Source organism: Chelonia mydas, chromosome 3, assembly GCF_015237465.2.
Source record: "Chelonia mydas isolate rCheMyd1 chromosome 3, rCheMyd1.pri.v2, whole genome shotgun sequence".
Lineage (NCBI taxonomy): Eukaryota > Metazoa > Chordata > Testudines > Cheloniidae > Chelonia > Chelonia mydas.
In genome coordinates this window covers 4215700-4236394 of record NC_057851.1, presented here as the reverse complement: position 1 = coordinate 4236394, position 20695 = coordinate 4215700, and the positions used below count along the sequence as shown (strand labels likewise).

The window sequence follows — 20695 nt, the reverse complement described above, 5'->3', positions numbered from 1 at the left end:
GACTTTCTCTCACCTACCTTCTCTCTTTCCTGTCCTGGGACCAACACAGCTGCATCGACGCCACAAACAGTCTTAGGCTTGGCAGAATTTAATTTTTTTTTTATATAGTGTCCGGGGCTAATCTCTGTGTTTTATTCTGAAGCATTTTTTGATGTTTATCAATTTAAATGTTCACAATTGTGGGAAATCACGGTGGGGAGAGGCCCGCACTTATTTAATGGCGGTCGACATTCATAATTCAAGAAGTGAAAGCTTGATAAACGGTTCAAAGATAAATTGTCAATGTCATATGTCAAAATACACATCGAAATGATCCTTGAATCAACAAAGCAAATCTGGTTTGATGGTTCATTGATGCGGCCATTTGTAACCAGCCTAATTCCAAGCTCTAAAGCACTGGATTTTCACCGTAAGTGCAAGTTTTCAAGCAGCGTTTTTCTTACTTTGACGGTGTGTAAATTTTGATTGTTATTGATGAAAACATGGTTTGCTCAGTTTGTGAAATCGACGTTTGCCGACATAAATCCAACCCTTCCAAACCTGCCTATTTTATAAGGCTCCCACCACGGTGGCAGCTGAGTCCCTCAAGATCTTTAAACCGAAACACATGTGCACAATCTTTGTGGTCCTGAAATGTGAAGTAGGGCAGAGTGCTGTCACTCCTATTTTAGGGAGGGGAAACTGAGGCACAGAAAGGCTGAGTGTACAGCTCAAGTGCCTGCAGGGAATCTAGGTTGGAGTAAGGACTTGAACTCCTGTCTTCCAAACCCAAAGCCATCCTTCCTCTCATAATTAGCTTATGGTTTCCTTGCTCATCCTGATCATTGTATTCGCCTGCTGCCTCCTACCTTATACTTCAGGCCAGGGGCTCTCTCTCCCTAAGGATCTGTACAGCACCTAGCGTAACAGGGCCACAATCCTGATAGATGCTCCAAGCACCACCCCAGTAAGCTGCACATATGCAGCAAGCCTGCATGCAAATTGTTGAGAGTTACAGACACCGCAGAGGGAGTTCCTAAGAGAAGGAGGCTATGCGGCATGGCAGCCCGGAGAACCGCCCCCTTCACCTAGCGACAGGGGTTCCTCAGTGGGGAAGGGGAGGAATTCAGCCCTGGGTTGAGGGCCAATGCAAGGCCAAGGCAGCCCCCAAGTCCCACTTCAGCCCCATAAGCAGGACTTAATTTGTGCCTCTGCCTTCCTTTGCCCCTCTCCCCAGGGCCAAATTCCCCCCCTTGAGCCACTGACCCGGGGTGCATTCTCCCCCAGCTCTGCAAGGAAGCCCAAGCCCCCAGCTCCCTGTCATGGCCTCCTCATGCTTCTTACTGAGAGGAAAGAGGTGTCGGATTGGTAGCACCGCCTGCAGGAGATGGGGGTCCCTGACCCAGGGAAAGGGCCCCAAACACTGCTGTGCAGAGCATCGCATTGCAAGGGACACCCAGGACCCTCTGCTGCAGCCTCCTCTCAGGGTTTAGCTGATCGCCCTATTTGGGGTCGGGAAGGAATTTTCCTCCTGGGCAGACTGGAAGAGGCCCTGGAGGTTTTTCACCTTCCTCTGTAGCATGGGGCACGGGTCACTTGCTGGAGGATTCTCTGATCCTTGAAGTCTTTAAACCATGATTTGAGGACTTCAATAGCTCAGACACAGGTGAGAGGTTTATCGCAGGAGTGGGTGGGTGAAATTCTGTGGCCTTCGTTGAGCAGGAGGTCAGACCGGATGATCATAATGGTCCCTTCTGACCTTAGTATCTATGAATCTATGAATCCCAGGGTCTTCAAGAGCCGCCCATCACCCGGACATCGGAGCGCCTGCTGCAGGCTGTGCCCAGTGCCCCCAGGTGGCGGAGTGGGGCCGCAGCAGCAGTGCCCTGTCCAGCCAAGACACACAGGGCAGAGCCTGCAGAGGTGACATGCCAACGGGGGGCATCTCTGCCAACCCAGCCAAAAGGTGCTTTGCCCCAGCATCAGCTCCAAGGATGCTAGTTTCCCCAGGCTGCACTTCCCCATCATAGGAGCCAGCAGGCCCTGCATGCAGCTTCTCTACCCCTCTCGGCCCAAGTAACTCGCCCCCCTCCTCTCCCCGGGGATGCGCTGGAAGTGCGCATTTCCACAAAGCTGGAAGGTTTGAGGGATGTAACATCCATCTTAGCAGCCCCAAACATGGGCACGGCCCTCTCTGTACCAGTGCCTGCCACACTGCCGACATGCGGGCGGTGGAGGGTGTACGTAGGGGATTGCACACAGCTCGCTACCGGGAAGGAAATCAGCTTCCAGAGCTGACTGGGGCCTAGGGAGGGAGGATCCCACCTGGCATGCACCACACCAGGGCAGATCAGCTCCTGGCCTGAGCCCCGCAAACCGAACAGGAAAAGCAGGTGGACAGAGGGAGAGCAATGGGGCTGCTTTTACTCCATTGTGTAAGGGAGAAAGGTTTTGAATTTTATTGGAGGTTGGGAGGGTGCGTGGGAAGGAGGGAATGAGTGAGCTGGGGAGGAGAAATGCAGAGAAGAGCGAAGAGAGAGAACCCGGGCTCCCCAGCCGTTCAGCTCCCTACAGCCCGACCCTGTTCTGCAGGGTCCTGGACAAGCCTTGGGGAATTCAGAGTCACGCTACTGAAGTGAGTTAAACGTTCGTGAAGGAGGGTTAATACCACGGGGTCCGTTGTGTTAAACATGCAAAACTGTGCATCTGGAGGGGGGGATACGACCCTAGTTCCTCCGGTTACCAGCCCTTTGAAGCCAGCCCCTGGGGAGAAACGCAATACAAGTCCAAACTCCATGCTCCAGGGGCCAAAGAAAAGATTTCTGGATAAATACCCTGATTTTAAACACACGCAGGGCCTTCCTCCTGAGCCAGCACAGACAGGACCTCTGGTCCACAGCGGGTCCCAAGCCTCAGGGCAGGGGTGGGAGGACCAGGCCCCATAAGCCAGGGTGCTTGGTGTGAGCTGAAGCTGTGATGAGCTAGAACCCACACGGAAACCCCTGGAGTGTGGCGGTGAACCAGCTCGCAGGGGCATGGTGCCTACGTACACACTGCATGCCCCAGCCCTACAGCCGATTCCAGCCAGCCCCTGCAGGGAGGACGCCATTTTGTAGAACAAAATGGCCCCCTCCGCCCAGTGTGACCTTGCACACGCTGTTTGCACAAGGTCACGCCTTGCACGCATGTGTGGAATGGCACATCTTCCTGCACATGGCACGGCGTGCCCCTGCCAGCCACCTGTGCTCCACTGGCCCCCGGCAGCCCAGCTCCTAGGGGCCAGCGGGCAGCATTAAAGTCCCCCAACGCCACCCTGGGTGCAGCAAACAGGGCCCCACCCTGCAGACGGCTTCAGCTCTGTGCCAGGAGATGGCCGAAGCAGAGAGCTTCTAGGGGAGGGGAATAGAGACCTCCATGCGTGGGAGAGTAGGCACTTGCTGGGAGACAAAAACATCACCCCCTCCTTCCCAGCTATACAAGGGAGAAGGGTGATCCCCCCGCAGCGCAGGGCCCCGCCTTCAACCTGGGCTTGGGGCACCATGGAACCAACAAGCCCCCGGCCTGCGTTCCACTCTCACGCCTCCAGGCAGGGCTGGCGTGTGCGGCTAACGCAGAGCGGGCGTTGCAGAGAAGCGTTTGCCCTCCACGGCTGCTCTCATGGGGCCTCCCAGGCCGGTCCATGAGTCCAGTGCTCCTCCAGGCTCCATCTGCAAGCGGGACAGAATAGGGGTCATGGGCCTGTCCCACTAGCCTGGCAGAACGGTTTCCTCCAGTTACACCGTCAGACGCTGCAGGTGGAGCAGGAACTAGGTGGGTAGAGCAAGTCCTCCTCCTTGGGGGGCAGGGGAGAAGGTGAAGGTGCCCCCGATGAAGGTCACCAACAAGGGCATGCATGGCCCTCTGATGTGCACTTGCCCATGCTGGTCCATCAACCCATGCTGGCACAGCCCTGGGTCGTGCAGCCAGGCAGGCGGCAGAGGTCGGGGAGAAGTGGGGGGACCCACAGAACAGGATGTCACTGCGACCCCCTGGGAGGAAGGAGCAGATAACCCGTGTGCGCCGGTGGTAGGGCAGGGCCTCCGCTGGGGATGGGTAGAGGCATTTTAATCGGGAGGGGGAGCACCTCCAGTGACCTTCACTCTCCGAATCCCGGAGGAGCCGGATCGAGTCCCAGAGGAGCCGTGCCCAGAATGCCTGAGGCCCAGTAGAGCCAACAGAGCACAGAGAGGCGGGCTCGGTGTCCCAGCCCGTGCCAGGGGGCTGGGGGGGAGGCGGGGACGGGGATCTGGCGTCCACGCCCCATGGGGTCCGGCTCCTCAGCTGTCCCCGTTGATGGGTGCCCTCTCCCCTCCTAGCAGATTCTCTCTCTCGGCCTCAGAGCCCACGGCACCCGCTGCGGGCCGGCGCCAGGGCAGCCTGGCGAGCAGGGGCTGGTGCAGGCTGTTGTAGAGGGCGGCGCCGGCCAGGAGGATGAGGAAACCCAGGATCTCCAGGCCGTGGAAGGTCTCCCAGCCCACGGCCAGGCTGACGGCCCAGATGACCACGGTGCGCAGGCTGTCCAGCACCATGCGGGTGGTGGCGCTGATCTCCTTGGTGACGCTGATGCCGGCGAAGTTGAAGAAGGCGATGCTGCTGATGTTGCCCACCAGGGCCAGGGCGATGAGGGGCTGGCGGCCGATCTGGCAGAAGGCATCCAGCGTGTCCTCCAGCACCTGCCGCGGGCTGCCGCTGAAGCTGCCCGCCGGGATGTAGTACATGGGGATCAACAGCAGGGACAGGATGACGAAGCCAAAGAAACCTGGGAGGGAGCAAGGCAGGGGGTGGTGATGGGGGGCAGAAAAGCCAGGCGCTGCTGGTTGGGGCTCATTCCCCAAGAGTCCCCCCCGCCCCCTCTTAACATGGGGCCTTTCCTTCCCCGGGAATCCATCTGGGGCCCCTGAACGCTGGATCTGGGTTTTGCGGTGGGATGGATTTCGGGAGAAAGATGCAGTTTTTCAGAGGCTGTCCTGGGTCACGCAGGATCCAGTCACCCCCCCCGCCAGGCACAAGTGAGCTGCAGGGGCAGGAAATGAACCAGAGTTTTAAGGAGACCTCCCCTAGACCCACCCTATAGTCCTCCCCCTTGCTGCAGTATCCACCCCTGACGCTGTTTCAGTCACACAGAAAGCAGCCTAGCTAAAGACAGCTCTTCCAAGCACCCCCAGCCCCATTTACTGTGACTGGAGTGGTGGGTGCCCAGCAAAGAGACCCTTGCTCCCCTCCCGCCAGCTGCCAGTTTGCCCTTGCTGCCTGGGCGCAGACCCCGGACCCCATGTTTTCAGTGGACAGGGACACTTCAGGTGCCCCCCATAAACGCTTCAGTCCCCACAGCCTAGCGCCAGCCTCGGAGGCTGCGATGCAGGATGCCGCCCGCTGCGTCTCCCAGTGCGAGCGGCAAGGGGGCTCGGCCGCAGGCTCCCTGCTCGGAGTCAGTAGCCCAGAGCGGCCCACAGGGCACCAGAGCTGCTTCCCCCTCCTCCACCTAGCACCCGGTATGGGGCTCCCCCCACCCAGCCCCCTCCCCCCGCTGCCACCTACCCTCTGTGCCGACGGCCCGCAGCGGGTGCACGTCGTGTTTGTAGATGAATTTCTCCTCCAGCACCATCTGAATGGCGACGATCACCTGGGCCATGATGATGAGCAGGTCACCTGGAGGGGGGGCGGGGAAGAGAGAACGTGGAGGGGTCTCCAGACACAGCGACGCCCCACCCGCCGGGCGGAGTAACCGCAGCAGGGATCCATTGCATTCAGGACCCGCATTCCCGCAGCCAGTCCCACCCAGCGCTGCAGTCCCACTCGGAAAAAATCTATCCCCAGTGACGACCCCCTCTCAGATTCCTTCGTGGCCCTCCCAGGCCGTCTTCCCCACCCACGTACCTGTGATGACCTCGCTCAGCTTGTGCGTCTCGTCGCGGCTGCCGAGCATGTCCGCCAGCCCCACCACCACCAGCCCGGCCATGGTGACCAAGATCCCCAGCCACTGGCTCGGCACCAGCTTGCGGCCCAGGAAGGCCACCGAGAGCAGCCCGGTGAAGATGATCACGGCCCCGCGCAGCATCTGGAAGCTGGAGGCGCTGGTCATGTTCAGGGCTACGGCGAAGGAACGTGCTTGTGAGTGGAGCTGCCAGACCAGACGCGCCTCAATCCTGACCCCCAGCTAGGCCATTCGTCCCCTCCCCCTAGATGCACCCCAGCCCCATTGCTATTCCTGTCCTGCCAGCTGTCTCCACACCAGGCCATTACAGGAGCCCATTAAGCAAGGGACTCATTGTTCCCCTGCAGAGTAGCATGCGGGTGGGTGACTACGTCGCCTTCTGGTGGCGGGAAGCCCAGAGGATAAATGCCTTTATACCAGTACATCTCCTCCAACTCAAACGCTAGAGCTCTGGTTTATCACAGCTGAGGGTCCCGGTTCTAGTCCCCCAAAAGGCAGCACGATGAGGCCTTTTAAACCTGGGAGGCATGGAGGGAGCGATTGTGCCCAGCAGAATGTTTCGGCCACGGCATTCTTCTCAGCCTGCAGTCAAAGCTTCCCCCGCTCCCCGTCCCTCCAACGGCTCCAGCCTGCGGGAGAATGCGGCTCGAGAACACAACCACTGGACGTTAAATAGGATTTAATCAGCATCAGTCTGAGCGACGTCTCCTTTGACGTGCTCGCAATTAATTGTGCTTCATCCATCGCGCGTAGGAGGGTCACCGGCTCAACGCCGCTCCCAGCGAGGGAGTTTTTGGGGTGACTTTCATTGGAGCTGTGAGCTCTGTGCTGAGAGCTTGTGGAAAGGGCCCCTCCCCCTCTGCTCGAGGGCAGGACAGCTTGCGTTTTGTGGTGGATGGTTTTATTTCCTGATTTTAACGTGACCGAGCCAGCTGAGCAAGAATCCCTTTCCGAGCCTTCTCTCGCGGCCAGAACTCCTCACACCACTAGGTCCAGGAGCAGCCAGAATGAGATTTGTGCCCCTGGTTATAAAGCCCGTTTCCCCCCCGACCTTGCCCCTTGTGTTATTTATAGCTGGGCAAAGTAAGCGCAACTCACGGCATTTCCCACCCACTCTGCACAGAGGTGAATGATGACCCAAGGGGCAGGGCAGTGGGGAATCGGGCCCTGAGTTTCTAGGGGGGGTTATTAAAACTGATTATTTTCATAAAGGACATCGGAACATAAGAGCTTCTTAGCCATTTGCGGACACAGGGCTTCCGTCCTCACCTTGATTGGCTGGAGGAAGGAAGTGGTCAAAGCAGATGATTTGGGGGATGGCTAGCTTAGAGGAAGGACTGTGCAAAAGTTAGGACGCTACCCTGGGAATCAGGAGGCCAGGGTTCAAATCCTAGCTCTGCCAGATTCCCTGTGCGACTGTGGGCAAGTCGCTGCCTGTCTGTGCCTCAGTTTCCCCTCTGTACACTAGAGCTAATAGCTCTGCCTCACAGAGGTGTCGCACGGAAAGCTGCACTCCAGAGTGTGAGGTGCTCAGACGCTACAGTAACGGGGCCAGATAAGTACTTAAGATAACTTCAGTTTCTGCCCACCTAGGAGAGGGCACCCCCTACAGGAAGCAGGCCTCACTCCGAGAGAAGGTGCAATCTCTGGAGAGCTGACCGGGGAACACAAATTGCTCGGTGGCCTGTTGGTTTGTTCTCTCTGCAAAACAGATGAGCAATGCAGTGCTCCGGGGGGGATTAACTGTGGGGCGTTAACCCCCCCAGGAAGGACCACCTGCAAAAAGGCATGATGTTCCACAGCGTTTTAAAGACAACTCCACTTGCCCCTTGCTTATCAGGTGCCCCCTTCCGCCCCCCAGGCCCGGAGCACCCAGCACTTACCCACATACATGATGCTGGTCCCGGTCATGTCGCACAGCGCCGGGGGCAGGAAGAGCAGCGGGTTGAAGGGCTGCGCGGGGGCCAGGCTGGGCTCTGCTCGCCGCCGGTCCCTGCAGACCAGGAGGTAGAAGGCAGCCAGGCAGGAGAATTCGCCCAGGAACATTCCCACGGCCTGAAACACGGACACGGCAGCGCTGTGGGGAGGCGGCTCGGCAGAGACGGGGCGCTGGTATCTCAGGGGCAGCCGCAGCTCCGCGCCCAGTGACTGCTCCCTGGAGCGAGGCAGACCCAGGAAGCTCTGCCGCCCCACAGCTCCAGCAGTGCCCCTCAGCCCCAAACTGTAGCCTCCCCTCCAGCTGTGCCGGTGGAACCCGGAGCCCCTGGATGGCGGGACAGGCCAGAGCTTAAAACATTACACCATCAGCTGCGCAAACCTGCTGATCCGGGAAGGGGTGGAGAGACGGGGAGGTGGGGGGAGGACATGACACCCCCCCCCCCCCGAAAGGCACTGCCATCAGGGCGGGCCAGGGAGGAAGCATGGTCAGCAGCTGGCCTGGGGCTCAGCAGAGCTGGGTTCATCTCCCCTCCCCCCGCCAGGGGGGCTGGGAGAAGAGCAGGGTGTGCGTGCGCCCTCCGAGTCCATACGCCTGGTGAAAGCCACAGCCCCACGGGGCGCCGGCCGTACCTGGAGGAAGGGATGCTGGAAGCTGTGCTCTGCAGTCCCACCGCAGCCCCCCGCGTTGAAGTTGTCAGCCCATCTGAAACCGAGACGGGGCGGGGGGGGAGGGTTGCCGTTAGAATAGGAAACCTGCAGAGCGTAAAACCCGGCCCTTCCCCTTTCAACGAACCGGGGACCTGCTACAGTGACCCCAGCTATCGCTAAGCCAGGGTCCCCAAACATTTTACCTCACGCCCCCCACCCCTTACCCCTCTCCATGTCCCCCCAAACCGGGGCCAGGAGCAGGGCCACGGCTCTGGGAGGGGGGGACACAGACAGGGGTAAGGGGGCTGGGGTCATAGCTAGAGGCCGAGGCCGGCAGCCAGTGCCAGCAGCCGGGATCTCGGACATGGGGCCGGCAGCGGGGACTGGGTCCAGGAGCGGAGCTGGGTGTGCTCCCTCCCTGCCCCCTGTGGGGGCTGGCCCAGGCCCCAGCTGCACCCTCCCGAATGCTCCTCCATAGGGGTGCATGCCTCCCCAGACTGGGGACCTCTGCGCTAAGTCCTGCTGGAAAACACCAGCGTTTTGGGGTTAACAGCCGGGGCCGGAGACTCTCGCATGCAGCTACAACCGGGAGACGGCCCCTTCTGACCGACCAGATCCGCTCTGGGTCAAGCAAGACTCACTCCCACCAGCCCAGCGCAGCGCTGGCAGAGCGAGCTGGATTCTCCTCCGGCTCACGCATCCCCAAGAGCGGCGCTACCCAACGGCCACTTTTCAGAGCAGACGGGCAGCCCCCTTCCTTTAGCCTGCGGGGGAAACCAGTGCGCAGCTGTAACGGGGCAAGGTTCTTCCGCAGCTGGCGAGGAAAAGTAGTCTCTAAGTATCGCACTAGGTAGCGGAGGGATCTCTGGCATTTACCGAGGAACACGGCTCGGCCGAGGACACTTCCCCACCGGGCAGGCGGAGAGCAAACTGCGCCAAGGGAGTGCTGCGTTTTAAAAATGAACAGCTCTCTGCACAGCTGCATCGCCTCGGCCCGCTTCTTACTGGGAGCATGGTCCAGCTATTAGAGCAGGGGCCCGAGGCCCAGAACTCCTGGGTTCCAGCTTGCTCCATCAGCCCAAGCCATTATTCGCTGTTTCATGGCTGGTTGGGGAATATTTGCCTCCCAGGATGCTGGGAGGGGAGGTTATCGATCTGGAGATCTTTGGATGACAGGCGCTAAGGAGAGGACAGGCTGATCTCTGCTTCAATCATGTCTTAGCCCTGTACCGGCCCACTGAGGATTACTTAGGGCTGGCTGAAAGACAGGAGGAATTCTTTGCCCCCCACCCCCTTTTCTCATCCAAAGAGATTTGTAAAGGTCTGGACAAGCTCTTGGGTTACCCCCAACCCACCGCCCTTTAGGAAAGTGCTTGAGGTCACGGAGCGGCTCACAGCATTTCATAAACGAATGAGCTTTATTCAATACCCCCCCACAGATCACAGTATATCCAGGACGGGGAAAGCGCCGTCTTCCTGTCACACAACCTGGCCTCTGCCCTGGGCAGCCTGCACCACAGAACTGAGAGGTGGAAAGTGTTTCAGGTCAAGTCCAGCTCCCTGCAAATGCAAAATCATGGCCAACCATCAAGGCCCTGGGCCCAGCACCCGGCAGTCTGGTGTCAGCAAGTTCTCTAGCAGCGTTTTTGGACTGAATTTAAAGGGATTCATCCAATCTGTGCTGTGTCCTTTGCACTATGTGTTTTGACATTATGTGTTTTAAGTGGCACCCAAGTTCTCCACGTGTTACGTGTTCTGACAACATAAACCTCACACTGCTGAAGATTAGATTGCAAGGGGGAAGGCGAGGGGTTTTTGGAGGGAACAGCTGGGGCTTTTAACAGTTTGAGAGGGTAGGAGAAACCCACCAGCTGGATGGCTTTTAAGCGATCAGCAGTGAAACAGTTGGCAATTTAAGCAGAGTTAACCCGTCAACCTGAAGGGGGCACTCCACCCCTCCCTTAGCGGGCGTTTCAGCCTGGCTGCCACCCCAGAAAGACTACACTGCATCTGTTTGCATTTGGAAGGCTTACCTGACAGCCATAAATACCACACACTTGCAATTCTGGAGCAAAGGATAGATTTTGCAACTAAGAAGCATGTTGCAGAATACACAGGGCCTGGCCTACTGGACACATACTGCTGCTTTATCTAGCCTAATATGTCACCAGGACTAGACGGACAATGAATCAGAACAGAAGGGGACTGCATTTGTCTCACTCCAGTCACCTTGGCTGCCCAGATTTCTGTTCCTAGAGAATAAGTCCAACTTTTCAGGCGGGATCAATAGGCTGGAGCTGTTCCAGTTAGTCTGGGCCAGTGACGCTCAGGGCTCTCTTTGATGGAAGCCGTTGGGCATGCTTCACAGGCTTGCAGATTTGGGGAAGTGGTTAAGAGCAGCAGCGTGCATAGTCCAGCCGGGGAACAAAGGGAAGATCCTTGCTTTGAGAAGCAGTCAGAGCTCTAGCTGCGTAGGCAAGCCACAGAACACTGTCTGAGCGGAGTCAGGGGTTCAAGTCCCCCATGGCCATGACACCCACCCAGAATGACAGCGCAGTATCAGGGACACCTCCCAGCAGTGGGCAACACAGTGCCCCAGGTCCCTACACTGCTGTCAGTGATTTGGAGACTGACTGCAGCTGGGCCGCCCACTCCAGCCCTCACTTCTGGGGCAGGTTGGCAGAGGGGCCATTGCCTCAGGGGGCCGATGTCTCTGCAGTTCACACTCAGCGGGGAACGCTTGCCCCGTCCCGGGAATATTTTCAAGAGTTTTTTACCATCCCGAATTGGAACCGCAACAAAAATCTTGACGTCTGTGGCCGAACGAGCCGTCAGAAGATTTTTGTTTGGGTCAAGCCAATTTTGATCGTCTCTCTTTTTTCTTTTCAGCCGAGCGAGCTTATATTCTGAAAAGAAATCACTTTGAACTGGGAAACTTGCCATGTTTCTCCCAAGTTGGGAGATTCGTCCAAACCAGCCCCATCTTGTGAACCCTTTCTGCTTTGACAAATTAGCATTTTTGGGGGACAAAAAGGGATTTGTCAAAGAGTTCCCAGCCAGTGTTACAGTTTACAGAACTCCTGACATGCAGCCAAGGTAAAGCGCTCTTTGGAGACCACCCCAGCAGCAGATACTTCCCAGGAGGGAAAAGGTTGCTTTCAAAGGGGCCTGCAGACACAAGGGCTGTCACGTGGCCAGTCGCTGTACAGACTCGCCTGCAAGCCCAGTGGTGAGCACAAAGCTTTAAGTTTCCTGGCACCGATTCCAGCCCCGCCTGGCCGGGAGTGACAGTGCGGCGAACCGGACACCTCTATGTAACAGACAGAGTAAGAGAGCCACGGCCCCGGGAATCAGATGTCAGCGCCGCATTAATCTTCACTAGATCAGCCATGGTTGCGGGGAAAGAGAGATGCCTAGTGAGAGCCGGGGATCCCTCCAATCAGGGAGCAGCACCCCCTTTGCAGGCAGGTGATCCTGTGCATGTGGAGATAGGAATGGCGGGGCAGCCCTTGGGGAGGTGAAGGCCAAGCCAGCTGTCCAGCCGCCTCCCATCCCCTTCCCCCGCAACATTAACCCATCTGGAGGCAGGTTTCTGCATCCAGCAGCAACAGGCTAGCAAGAGAGAGGGGCCCCTCCTCTGCCCCAGTGTGTCCAAGCCATGGGGCCAGCCCCAGCCCAGCACTGCTTGCCCAAGGGCAGCTTTCAGAACAGCATCATCGGCTGCCCGGGGGGTTTGCATCAGCTGCTGGCAGGGGACAGGAAGGGAAGAGCGTTCTTCCCCTACGAAACGGCACTGCCTTTGCCCCTGGATGCGAGATGGGCGGAGGCTGATCCTGGGCCCAATTCCCCCTGCCCTGCCCCTTCACACCCATGTTACGCAGATGCCAGGCAGGGAGAGACAAGGGCCCGTGATTAGCTTCCTTCCCCAATCACGTTCGTTCTATGCCACATCCACGCTCAGCTGCTGCCCCCTTGCCAGCAGGCGCGCTGCTCAGCGGGAGCTGCCGGCCCAGCATCCAGTTACGCCAAACTAGAGAGGGCACAGCGACGGGGTCTAGGCACCAGCTCTGGATGCCAGCCACTCCCCAAGTGACAGATCAGAATCCTGGCTGCAGCGACGTCTCTGCCTTGGAAAGACGCAGGGCTGAGCCGGTCTTATGTTCGAGGCTCTACCGGCTCCATGCTCCAAGCCGATGGTCTCCCTTGCCCCTCCAACACTGGCACAACCACCTCCACCCCAGAGGTGGCTGCAATTCAGACCCAAGGTCTCACCAACTAGCTTCCTATCCTCTGATCGGACGTGCTTTCGGGTCTGCCTCTGCGGGACTCCTAGTTTGTTCCTAGACTATGAAGGCCAGGAGAGGTGGGTGACCGGTCTAGGGATGGATCTGTCTCGCCAGCAGTTTAACTAGTTCCCATGTGCGCCTAACACCCCACCCCCACCCCCCAGACACTCACACATCAGAGAGCCAACATGAACCCGGCTAGCTTAGCTGAGGAATTCACAAGGTCAGTCCCCAGGTAATTACACAGAGGCGAGGGCTCCAGGGGAGGTTCAGGGATGGATTGCCTGTTCTCAAACGTGCAGAGCAGAGCAGAGCGGGGATGCAAAGTGCTACCTGGGGAAGGGAAGTTTGATATGTGGGGAAAGGGGGTGTTTCCAGGGCTTTATTCTCAGACCCCCGAGCTGCTGAGTTTGAAGCCTGAGAAGCCAAGGCCCCCGTTTCCACAAAACAAGGGGAGTAACTAGTGGCAGGGCAAACACTCTGCACCAGGCTTCCAGCCTCCCCATCTTCTCCGCCCCCCTTCCCCGATCTTTAAGCGCTCATGATTTGCCACACATGTGTCCACCCTTCATAGGGGCAGAGCTGCTCACAAAATGCCCGTGGAACAAACACACGCCGTCTCCTGCAGTGGATGCCGGTTACTCGCTGTCGCGCTGTCTGGAGCGGCTCGCGACCGTGAGTGCCCACCTCCGGGCAGACTGTCAGAAAAGAGGGCAGACACCCCAAACCGGTGGGGTGGTCTATAATCAGATTTCCCCAAGAGAATGTGAACTCCTGGATCACTAGACCAGTCTTACCATGGAGTCACAGACACTCCCCTTGGCCTCTCCAGTCTCTCTCGCCACCCAGACCAACTGGTCTTCGTGATCAGTGGTCGCTTACGTCAAAAACCACACCGCATCAGGTTGCTCCCAGTCCCAAGAGACCAGTCATTTACCCCCATCAATTGGTACCACAGATCTTACACCAAAGACTACTCGAGAACTGGCTACCAGTGTTAACTAACTAATGGTTTATTAGCAAAGAAAAAGTGAGTTATTGAGGGGCTAAAGCAGATAAAATATATGCACAGATGAGTCAGAGTCTATCATTCCAAATGGTAGCGGAGATGTAGCAATCTGCCAGTTTCCCCAAAGTCTCTCAGAGCTACCCAGAATAACCCTGGGGACCTCCCTCGTCTGGTGCACCGTTAGAATCCAGACAGCCCAGAGACAAGGATCTTTCCCTGAATCCACACTTCTGTCTTCTTCTCCCAGAAAACAAGCTGCCAGGGTCACTACCCACGGGTGGGCTCTGAGGACAGAGAGTGAGAAATGCATCTAGAGTCTTCTCTCCGATCATCACACACAATGGCCACTTGCTTTGAAAGTGACATTTCCCGCTAAAGCTCTTCATTTGCATTCTAGAGGTTCTCTCTCCGACGAGGGGTTATTAAGGCTGCGTCTACACTACACAGCGTTTAGTGACGTGGCTGTGTCCGAGCCGCTAAAAGCCACGCAGTGTAGCCACTGTTTGTCGGCTCTCCTGCTGACAAAAATCTTCCACCCGCCATGAGCAGCGTTTGCACTCTCCTGCCGACCACGCGCTGTTCACACTGGCCCTGTGGCGGCAAAACTTGTGTCTTTTTGGGGGGGAGGGGAGGTGTTGGGTTTAACCCCTCCGAAAGACCACAGTTTTGTCGTTCAATTGCCAGTGTAGACGCAGCCTTAGTGACGGGGTACACGCAATGGAAATGTTCGCTACTCCATTACAGCGGGAGACAGACAAGTGAAAACACTGCAGGCATAGGCACCGACTCCGCGGATACTCCAGGGCTGGAGCACCTGTAACCCACACACCTCTGGGCGTGGTGCTCTGTCCCATCTAGTGGCACCGAGACCACTTAGAGAGATTAATGAGTCTGCTTTACAGCTTTAGCGAAGAGCCACATGGCTTTCAGCTCATGCAGGAGAGACTCATACATTTAGTTCCTGAGGTCCCAGGTTCAATCCCTCCTGCCTGCCAATGACCGGGGTCTGTCGGTGTTACACGCACGGAAAGGCAGCCACGTTTCCCCCCCAGCGCCTGCTGCAATCAGCTGTTCCGTGGTGCGTGTGAGGGAGGGAAGGAGCAGGGACGCGGCATGCTCAGGGGAGGTGATGGGAAGAGGCAGGGTGGGGCCTGGGGCAGGGGTGGGAAGAGGTGGGGCCGGGCAGGGCCGAGCACCCTCCGGGTTAGGTTAGAGAGGAAGTCAGCACCTATGAACGCAGGTAACATCCCACTAGTTTTCAGGAAGTTTAAACACCAAACACAAGCACTTTGAGCTCATAGACAAGTGACTCGACCTGGCTTCCACCTATGCATCTGTCAGCACCCAGTGAGGCCCGGGGCTTCGGCATGAGCGGGCACCTAGTCTGCCAGCATCACACTGGCAATGCTGATGAAGCCAGCTTTCGAGTATGAGCAACGGTCCCCTGAGCACCGATCCCGTCGCACGGACTTTAACAGGAGTTAGCTATTAGCAGGGTGGATAAAAATCAGTGAGTTTTTTTTTAAAAATCTGTTTTTTATTTAAATCGGATTTTTTTGATAAAATGATTTTTGAGGAAAAAACCTATCTAAAGATCGTTTTAATTAAGATACATTATAGCTCAAAGATACCTCATCATGGAATAGGGATTATACATTCTAATTCTATAGTATGAGACAATATATTCATGTCACGTTTAAGAAAAGTTTTGTAAAGGAGTTCCAAAAGTTCGTGGATTAGGGACCCAATCTTATGGCGTTCCAGGGGCTTCTGTAGAGATTATTTAGGTTAATTTTTCTATCTACCCAATGGGACTCAGTGCTCAGTCTAGAAAATACCACCAGAGATGCTTAGTTTTGCAGTTCTCAAACTGTGGATTTGTGTCTCCAGAGATAAGATACTTGTTAACAGCAAAAATGCTTTTAAATAAATAAATAATATATAGAGGTGAGAAATAGTTAAATAAAACAATTGAAATGTCTGTCTGGTGATGTTCTCCTCCTAATACAGCCTGGCAAGAAAGTCCTCCAAATATTAAAGATTAACCTTTTGAATTGGAGATAGTTCACCTCCCAATGACTTCCTAAATATCTGCTTCAATTATCTTTGGTAAATGAAATAACCAATCATTTTCTGATATAGCTGTAAAACTCATCTGAAAAGTTTTCAAAATAAAACATTAAAATTAAAAGTGTGTAGTGTGTCCCTTCTAAAAATGAAACCTACATCTATCTCTGAGTTGTGAAGAATATGTATTGAGGTTATAACAACCAACAAGAAGGCACTTTTATGTAGAAATCCATGATTAAATCGAGTCTTTCTGACTAGTGATTTAAATCAAATCCACCCTGGATATTAGCAACGTTTTTGAGCAGGGAGAGGTACCGTGCAGGCCCACAGGCCCCCCTTCCCCATTGAACGTCCCAGCTGCAGGCAGATTTGTAGGGCTGCAAAGGAAGGAAGCCCTGGGACATGTCAAGTCCAGGCCCCTAAGCTGCAGCCAGGGTTTTCCATGGGGAGCAGGATGCTGGAAGTTCATGGGGCTGCACGGAACCCCTCCCTGGACTCTACCCTGGATCCTGCTTCCCGTGGCCCTGGCTGCAGGCAGGTTTGTAGGGCTGCAGCCAGGGAAGGAAGCCCTGGGACATGCCAAGCCCAAGAGGCCAGGTGCCAGGGCAGGACACAACCCAGAGAAAACAAGAAGAGGTAGCATGCAGTCCCACGTTCCCCAGCACCCCTGTCCCCAGTGGAAAGCCCCAGTATCCAGGCTGCAGGGCCCCCCCCTGCCGCCCGACCCACTGGCCTCCCCTCCCACTCCGCAGGGACGGGACTCCTGTGTTACCTCCTGTAAAGGTGGCGGGCCCCTTGCCACCCCAATCTGCTGTCCCAGGCACGGGCCTTTCACTCATCGGCAACTTCCGGCTAACACGCTTCCCAGGGAACAGAGAGGTTGAGACTAACCGGCACCCACCATACGTCACAGAAACAAGGGGATTTCGACGCAGTTTCCCAAACAGGAAAAAGTCAAAACCGTTGTATATGAAAGTGAAAGGGCTCAAAAGCGGGTTTCACTGCTCCCAAGAGGAAATATTTTGGAATTTCCATCGTGTGGGAACATTTTTTTTGGTTCTGACTCCAAAGTTTTTTTTTGTTCCAAGTATCACAACATCCGCAGGCGTGGCCATTCCAGTTCCCAACCTGTGCAACATATGGGGGGCTACTGCCACGTACAGAGGCCACCTTAAGTCTCCCAGCCTCAATCAGTCCAACGCACTCTGGATGTAAGTACAACCCCTATCAGATCAGCAACTGTGACGAAGCGGGACTGTTCTTAACGTTTCCTCTGAATATTGTGGAGGTGCCTCAGTTTCCCCTAGGCAGTTCTTAAGTATCTAGGGGGTGGGATAAGGGTGTATGATCGTTGCAGAGCCCTAGAGGGCAGGTGTGTGCAGGGGTCTGGACACAGAGAATGGCCGACACCCTGTTTCCTGGCAACTGATGGCCTGGGCCCTTCCCCCCTGCAAGGTGAGAGCTAAAGGGTTGGAGAACAAAGGAATCAGGTGACCTCCTAGCCCGGGAAAGAGACAAAGCCCAGAGGAGGGGGGGCTGGAGGGGGAGTCAGTTTGGGGCTGGCTGGGGACATGGAGTGAAGTGCAGATGGGGTTGTCTGGCTCACTGCCCCCCAAAATGGACCCAGCTGAGGGGTCCTGTTCTCTGCACCTACAAGCTCTGTTTTAGACCATGTCCCGGTTGTCTAACAAACCTCTGTTTTACTGGCTGGCTGAGAGTCCCGTCTGACTGCGGAGTTGGGGGGCAAGACCCTCTGGCTTCCCCAGGACCCCGCCTGGGCGGACTCGCTGTGGGAAGCGCACGGAGGGGCAGAGGAGGCTGAATGCTCCGAGGTCAGACCCAGGAAGGTGGACGCTGTGTGAGCTGTGTGTCCTGAAGACAGGCCGCTCACAGAAAGGAGACTTCCCCAGAGTCCTGACTGGCTTCGTAGGGAGCAGTTCCAGAGCATCGCCCAGGGACTCTGTGACAGCAACGGCTTTGAGCCACACGTGCCACCGGCCTGAATTTAAAAATCGACCACGCAAATTAAATTGCCCGTGGATTCGAGGTCACTTCTAACCGGGGTGGGGAAATCAGGAGAGGCAAAGCTGAGTTTTGTTGGAGAAGCAGAGAGCATGGGTTGCATCTTGCACCACGAGCGTAGGTAGCATCTGCGCCATGCTTTGAGCACCAGGAAGGATGTGTTAAAATGCGGCCTCAAAGCTCAGCAGGAAAAGCTAGAGGGACTGGAAGTCACAACCCAGACAGTCCCGAAGTAGGGCAGGGGGCGTGTGACGGAAGGCGCCCCGGTACGTCACAGAGTGGAAGCCGCTTTCTTGACTTTGCTCGCGTCTTTCACGCTAAGTCAGCAGAATTTCTGCACAAGTCAGGGCAGAGCCTGACCTCACCTGCCACGAGACCAGACATGCCAACAACCCCGCCAGCTGACCACCACACTGACTCAGCTCTGCATTTCGCAAGAGGCATACAAAAAGGCTAATCAGAGGTTTCTGTTGAGATGCTTGCCAAGGCAGGGGCTCAGGAGATGTGGGGTCGCTTCCTGGGCCACCTTGGGCAAGTTGCTTTAATTTCCCCGTGACTCAGTTTCCGCATCTGCGATTTCATTCATTGAGGCAAAGCGCTCGGATACAACAAAGACGGGGTAGACAACGCTCGGAGCTAGCGCTCCGCCCGCCTACTCGCCTGAGGGCACAAGAAGCTGGGAGATCAGAGCTGGCTTCCTATCCCTCTCCCCATGCAGGCTTTGCAGGAAGGGAAGTGGGCAAATCCCCACTCTCAGCTCTTTCACTGGCTGCAGAGGGAAAGGAAGCCCCATTTCTAACCAACTGCATGTCCTTGGCTTTATAGCACTGCAACCTTTGCAAGGCCTAGAAACCAGAAGCAACTTAACAGCGAGTTTACACACAGCCCCACGGCGGGAATTAGCTCCAGCTTGGTGAAGAGTCAAGTCCCACAAGCGGGACCAGCCCATGGACAGATGCATAAGTTGTAGCTGTAGGGCCGAACAGGTGCAGCTGTGTGGGCCGGGCTAGATCTCAGCGCATACCTGATTGGCAGTGGCCTGGCATTTTGGGGGCAGGCAGAGAAATGGGTAGAAGAAATCTCCCCTCCCCAAATGGTGCAGCGCTGCCCAGCAAGGGATATTACGACTTCCCTTGCAGAGCGGGGCATTGCCACCCTCAGAGGAGGGACTGTTCCGTTTCCGGGCGCTATTCCTCACGCTGAGCCACCTTATGAAAGGAGAACCCCAACCCAGTCAGGATTCGACCCCAGCAACAGGTTAACTCACTTTGCTGTGCCTGGCGGGGGGCTGTTCCCGGCCGACCTTTGGAGCATTAGCTCCGCATCAAAGGCCCGTGGCTACGTGCCCCTTCGGAGCAGGCACGTTGCTCCAGGGCCAGAGCCGGGCCCCCCGCCGAGAGCCTTCTGGCAGTGGAGCCGAAAGCACGGTACACACGCATGCCAGTGGGTTAAGCGCCGGCCACACACGGCGCAGCAGGTGGAGAACTGAGGCACGGAACGGGCCGTGTCCACATGCACAGCAGCAGGACCTTAACCCCAGCGGGGTAGTGACAGGGTCACACCCCCCCCCTCAACATGGAGCAAAGGGCCCATCCCACCGCAGCTCCCCCCTATGGGAAAGGAGGGCCATTCCCCCAGCTCCCCCAACCCTGGTCCCAGGAGAAATAGGGTCCCTTCAACACCCAGCCTCTCCCCCATTTACTGAGGGCTGGAGGGAGACCGAGGGCCCCACCAGGGGAGCCCAGATCACCCAGATCAGAGCCTATCTCCTACCCTCTCCACCAGATAGACGGGGGGAGCCCACAGAAAACACCCCCTATCTCTTTGCACCCTGCGTTGCTCCCCGGGACCCGGGTGCAGCACCCGTCCCCTGCCAGCAGCGCCCCACGCGTTGCTCCCCGGGACCCGGGTGCAGGGCCCCCCCCCCTCCAGGAGCGCCCCCTGCGTTGCTCCCCGGACCCGGGTGCAGGGCCCCCCCCAGGTTGCTCCCCGGGACCCGGGTGCAGGGCCCCCCCCTCTCCAGCAGCGCCCCCAGGGTCGCTCCCCGGGACCCGGGGGCAGCCCCCGTCCCCTGCCAGCAGCGCCCCCCGCGTTGCTCCCCGGGACCCGGGGGCAGGGCCAACCCTCTCCAGCAGCGCCCCCCACGATGCTCCCCGGGACCCGGGGGCAGGGCCCCCCCCCACGATGCTCCCCGGGACCCGGGGGCAGGGCCCCCCCCAGGTTGCGACCCGGGGGCAGGGCCCCCCCCAGGTTGCGACCCGGGACCCGGGGGCAGGGCCCCCCCGGCAGCCCCCCAAGCTAAGCTCCAGCTCCGCAGCGACTCACTTGGCCGAGAGGGTGTTGATGGAGCCGGTGGCCAGCATCAGCCCGGCCAGGAAGAGCTGGTACCGGGTCCAGGCCATGCTGCGGGGCCCGGCTCGCTCCCGGGCTCGCTCGCTCGCCGGCCGCGGCAGCTCCAGGGGCGGAGCGAGCCCGGGCGGGAGGAAGAGGAGTCGGAGGAAGGGAGGTCACGTGACCGCAGTCAGCTGAGAGAGCCAGCCCAGCCCTTTTTTTTGCAGCCTGACCCCCCACCCGGGGGGACCCCGATCCTCGCCCGGCCCCACAGAGCAGCGGGGCTGGGGCCAGGGGCTGCCCGCCTGGGGTGTGCTGGAGCAGGCTCGGGCCCCCCGGCTGCTCCCCGTGGGGCAGGACAGCAGGCAGAGCTTGGGGGGCTCTGAGCCAAGGAGCCGTGCCCCATGGCGGGGCGGGGGGCGCAAACCTGCCAGGGCT

The 20695-nt window shown here is 57.5% G+C and overlaps 1 protein-coding gene across 1 annotated transcript; it reads right to left on the bottom strand.

The window, feature by feature from the left end:
* Positions 1-78: 78 nt before the first annotated feature.
* SLC35F6 (solute carrier family 35 member F6) lies at positions 79-20450 on the bottom strand. Its single transcript, XM_037893750.2, has 6 exons — positions 20252-20450; positions 8522-8594; positions 7837-8008; positions 5896-6108; positions 5557-5667; positions 79-4777 (listed from the first exon to the last, which is right to left on the bottom strand). The coding sequence occupies exons 1-6, from the start codon at positions 20326-20328 to the stop codon at positions 4296-4298; spliced, it is 1128 nt and encodes a 375-aa protein (XP_037749678.1). The 5' UTR covers positions 20329-20450; the 3' UTR covers positions 79-4295.
* Between the last annotated feature and the right edge of the window lie 245 nt (positions 20451-20695).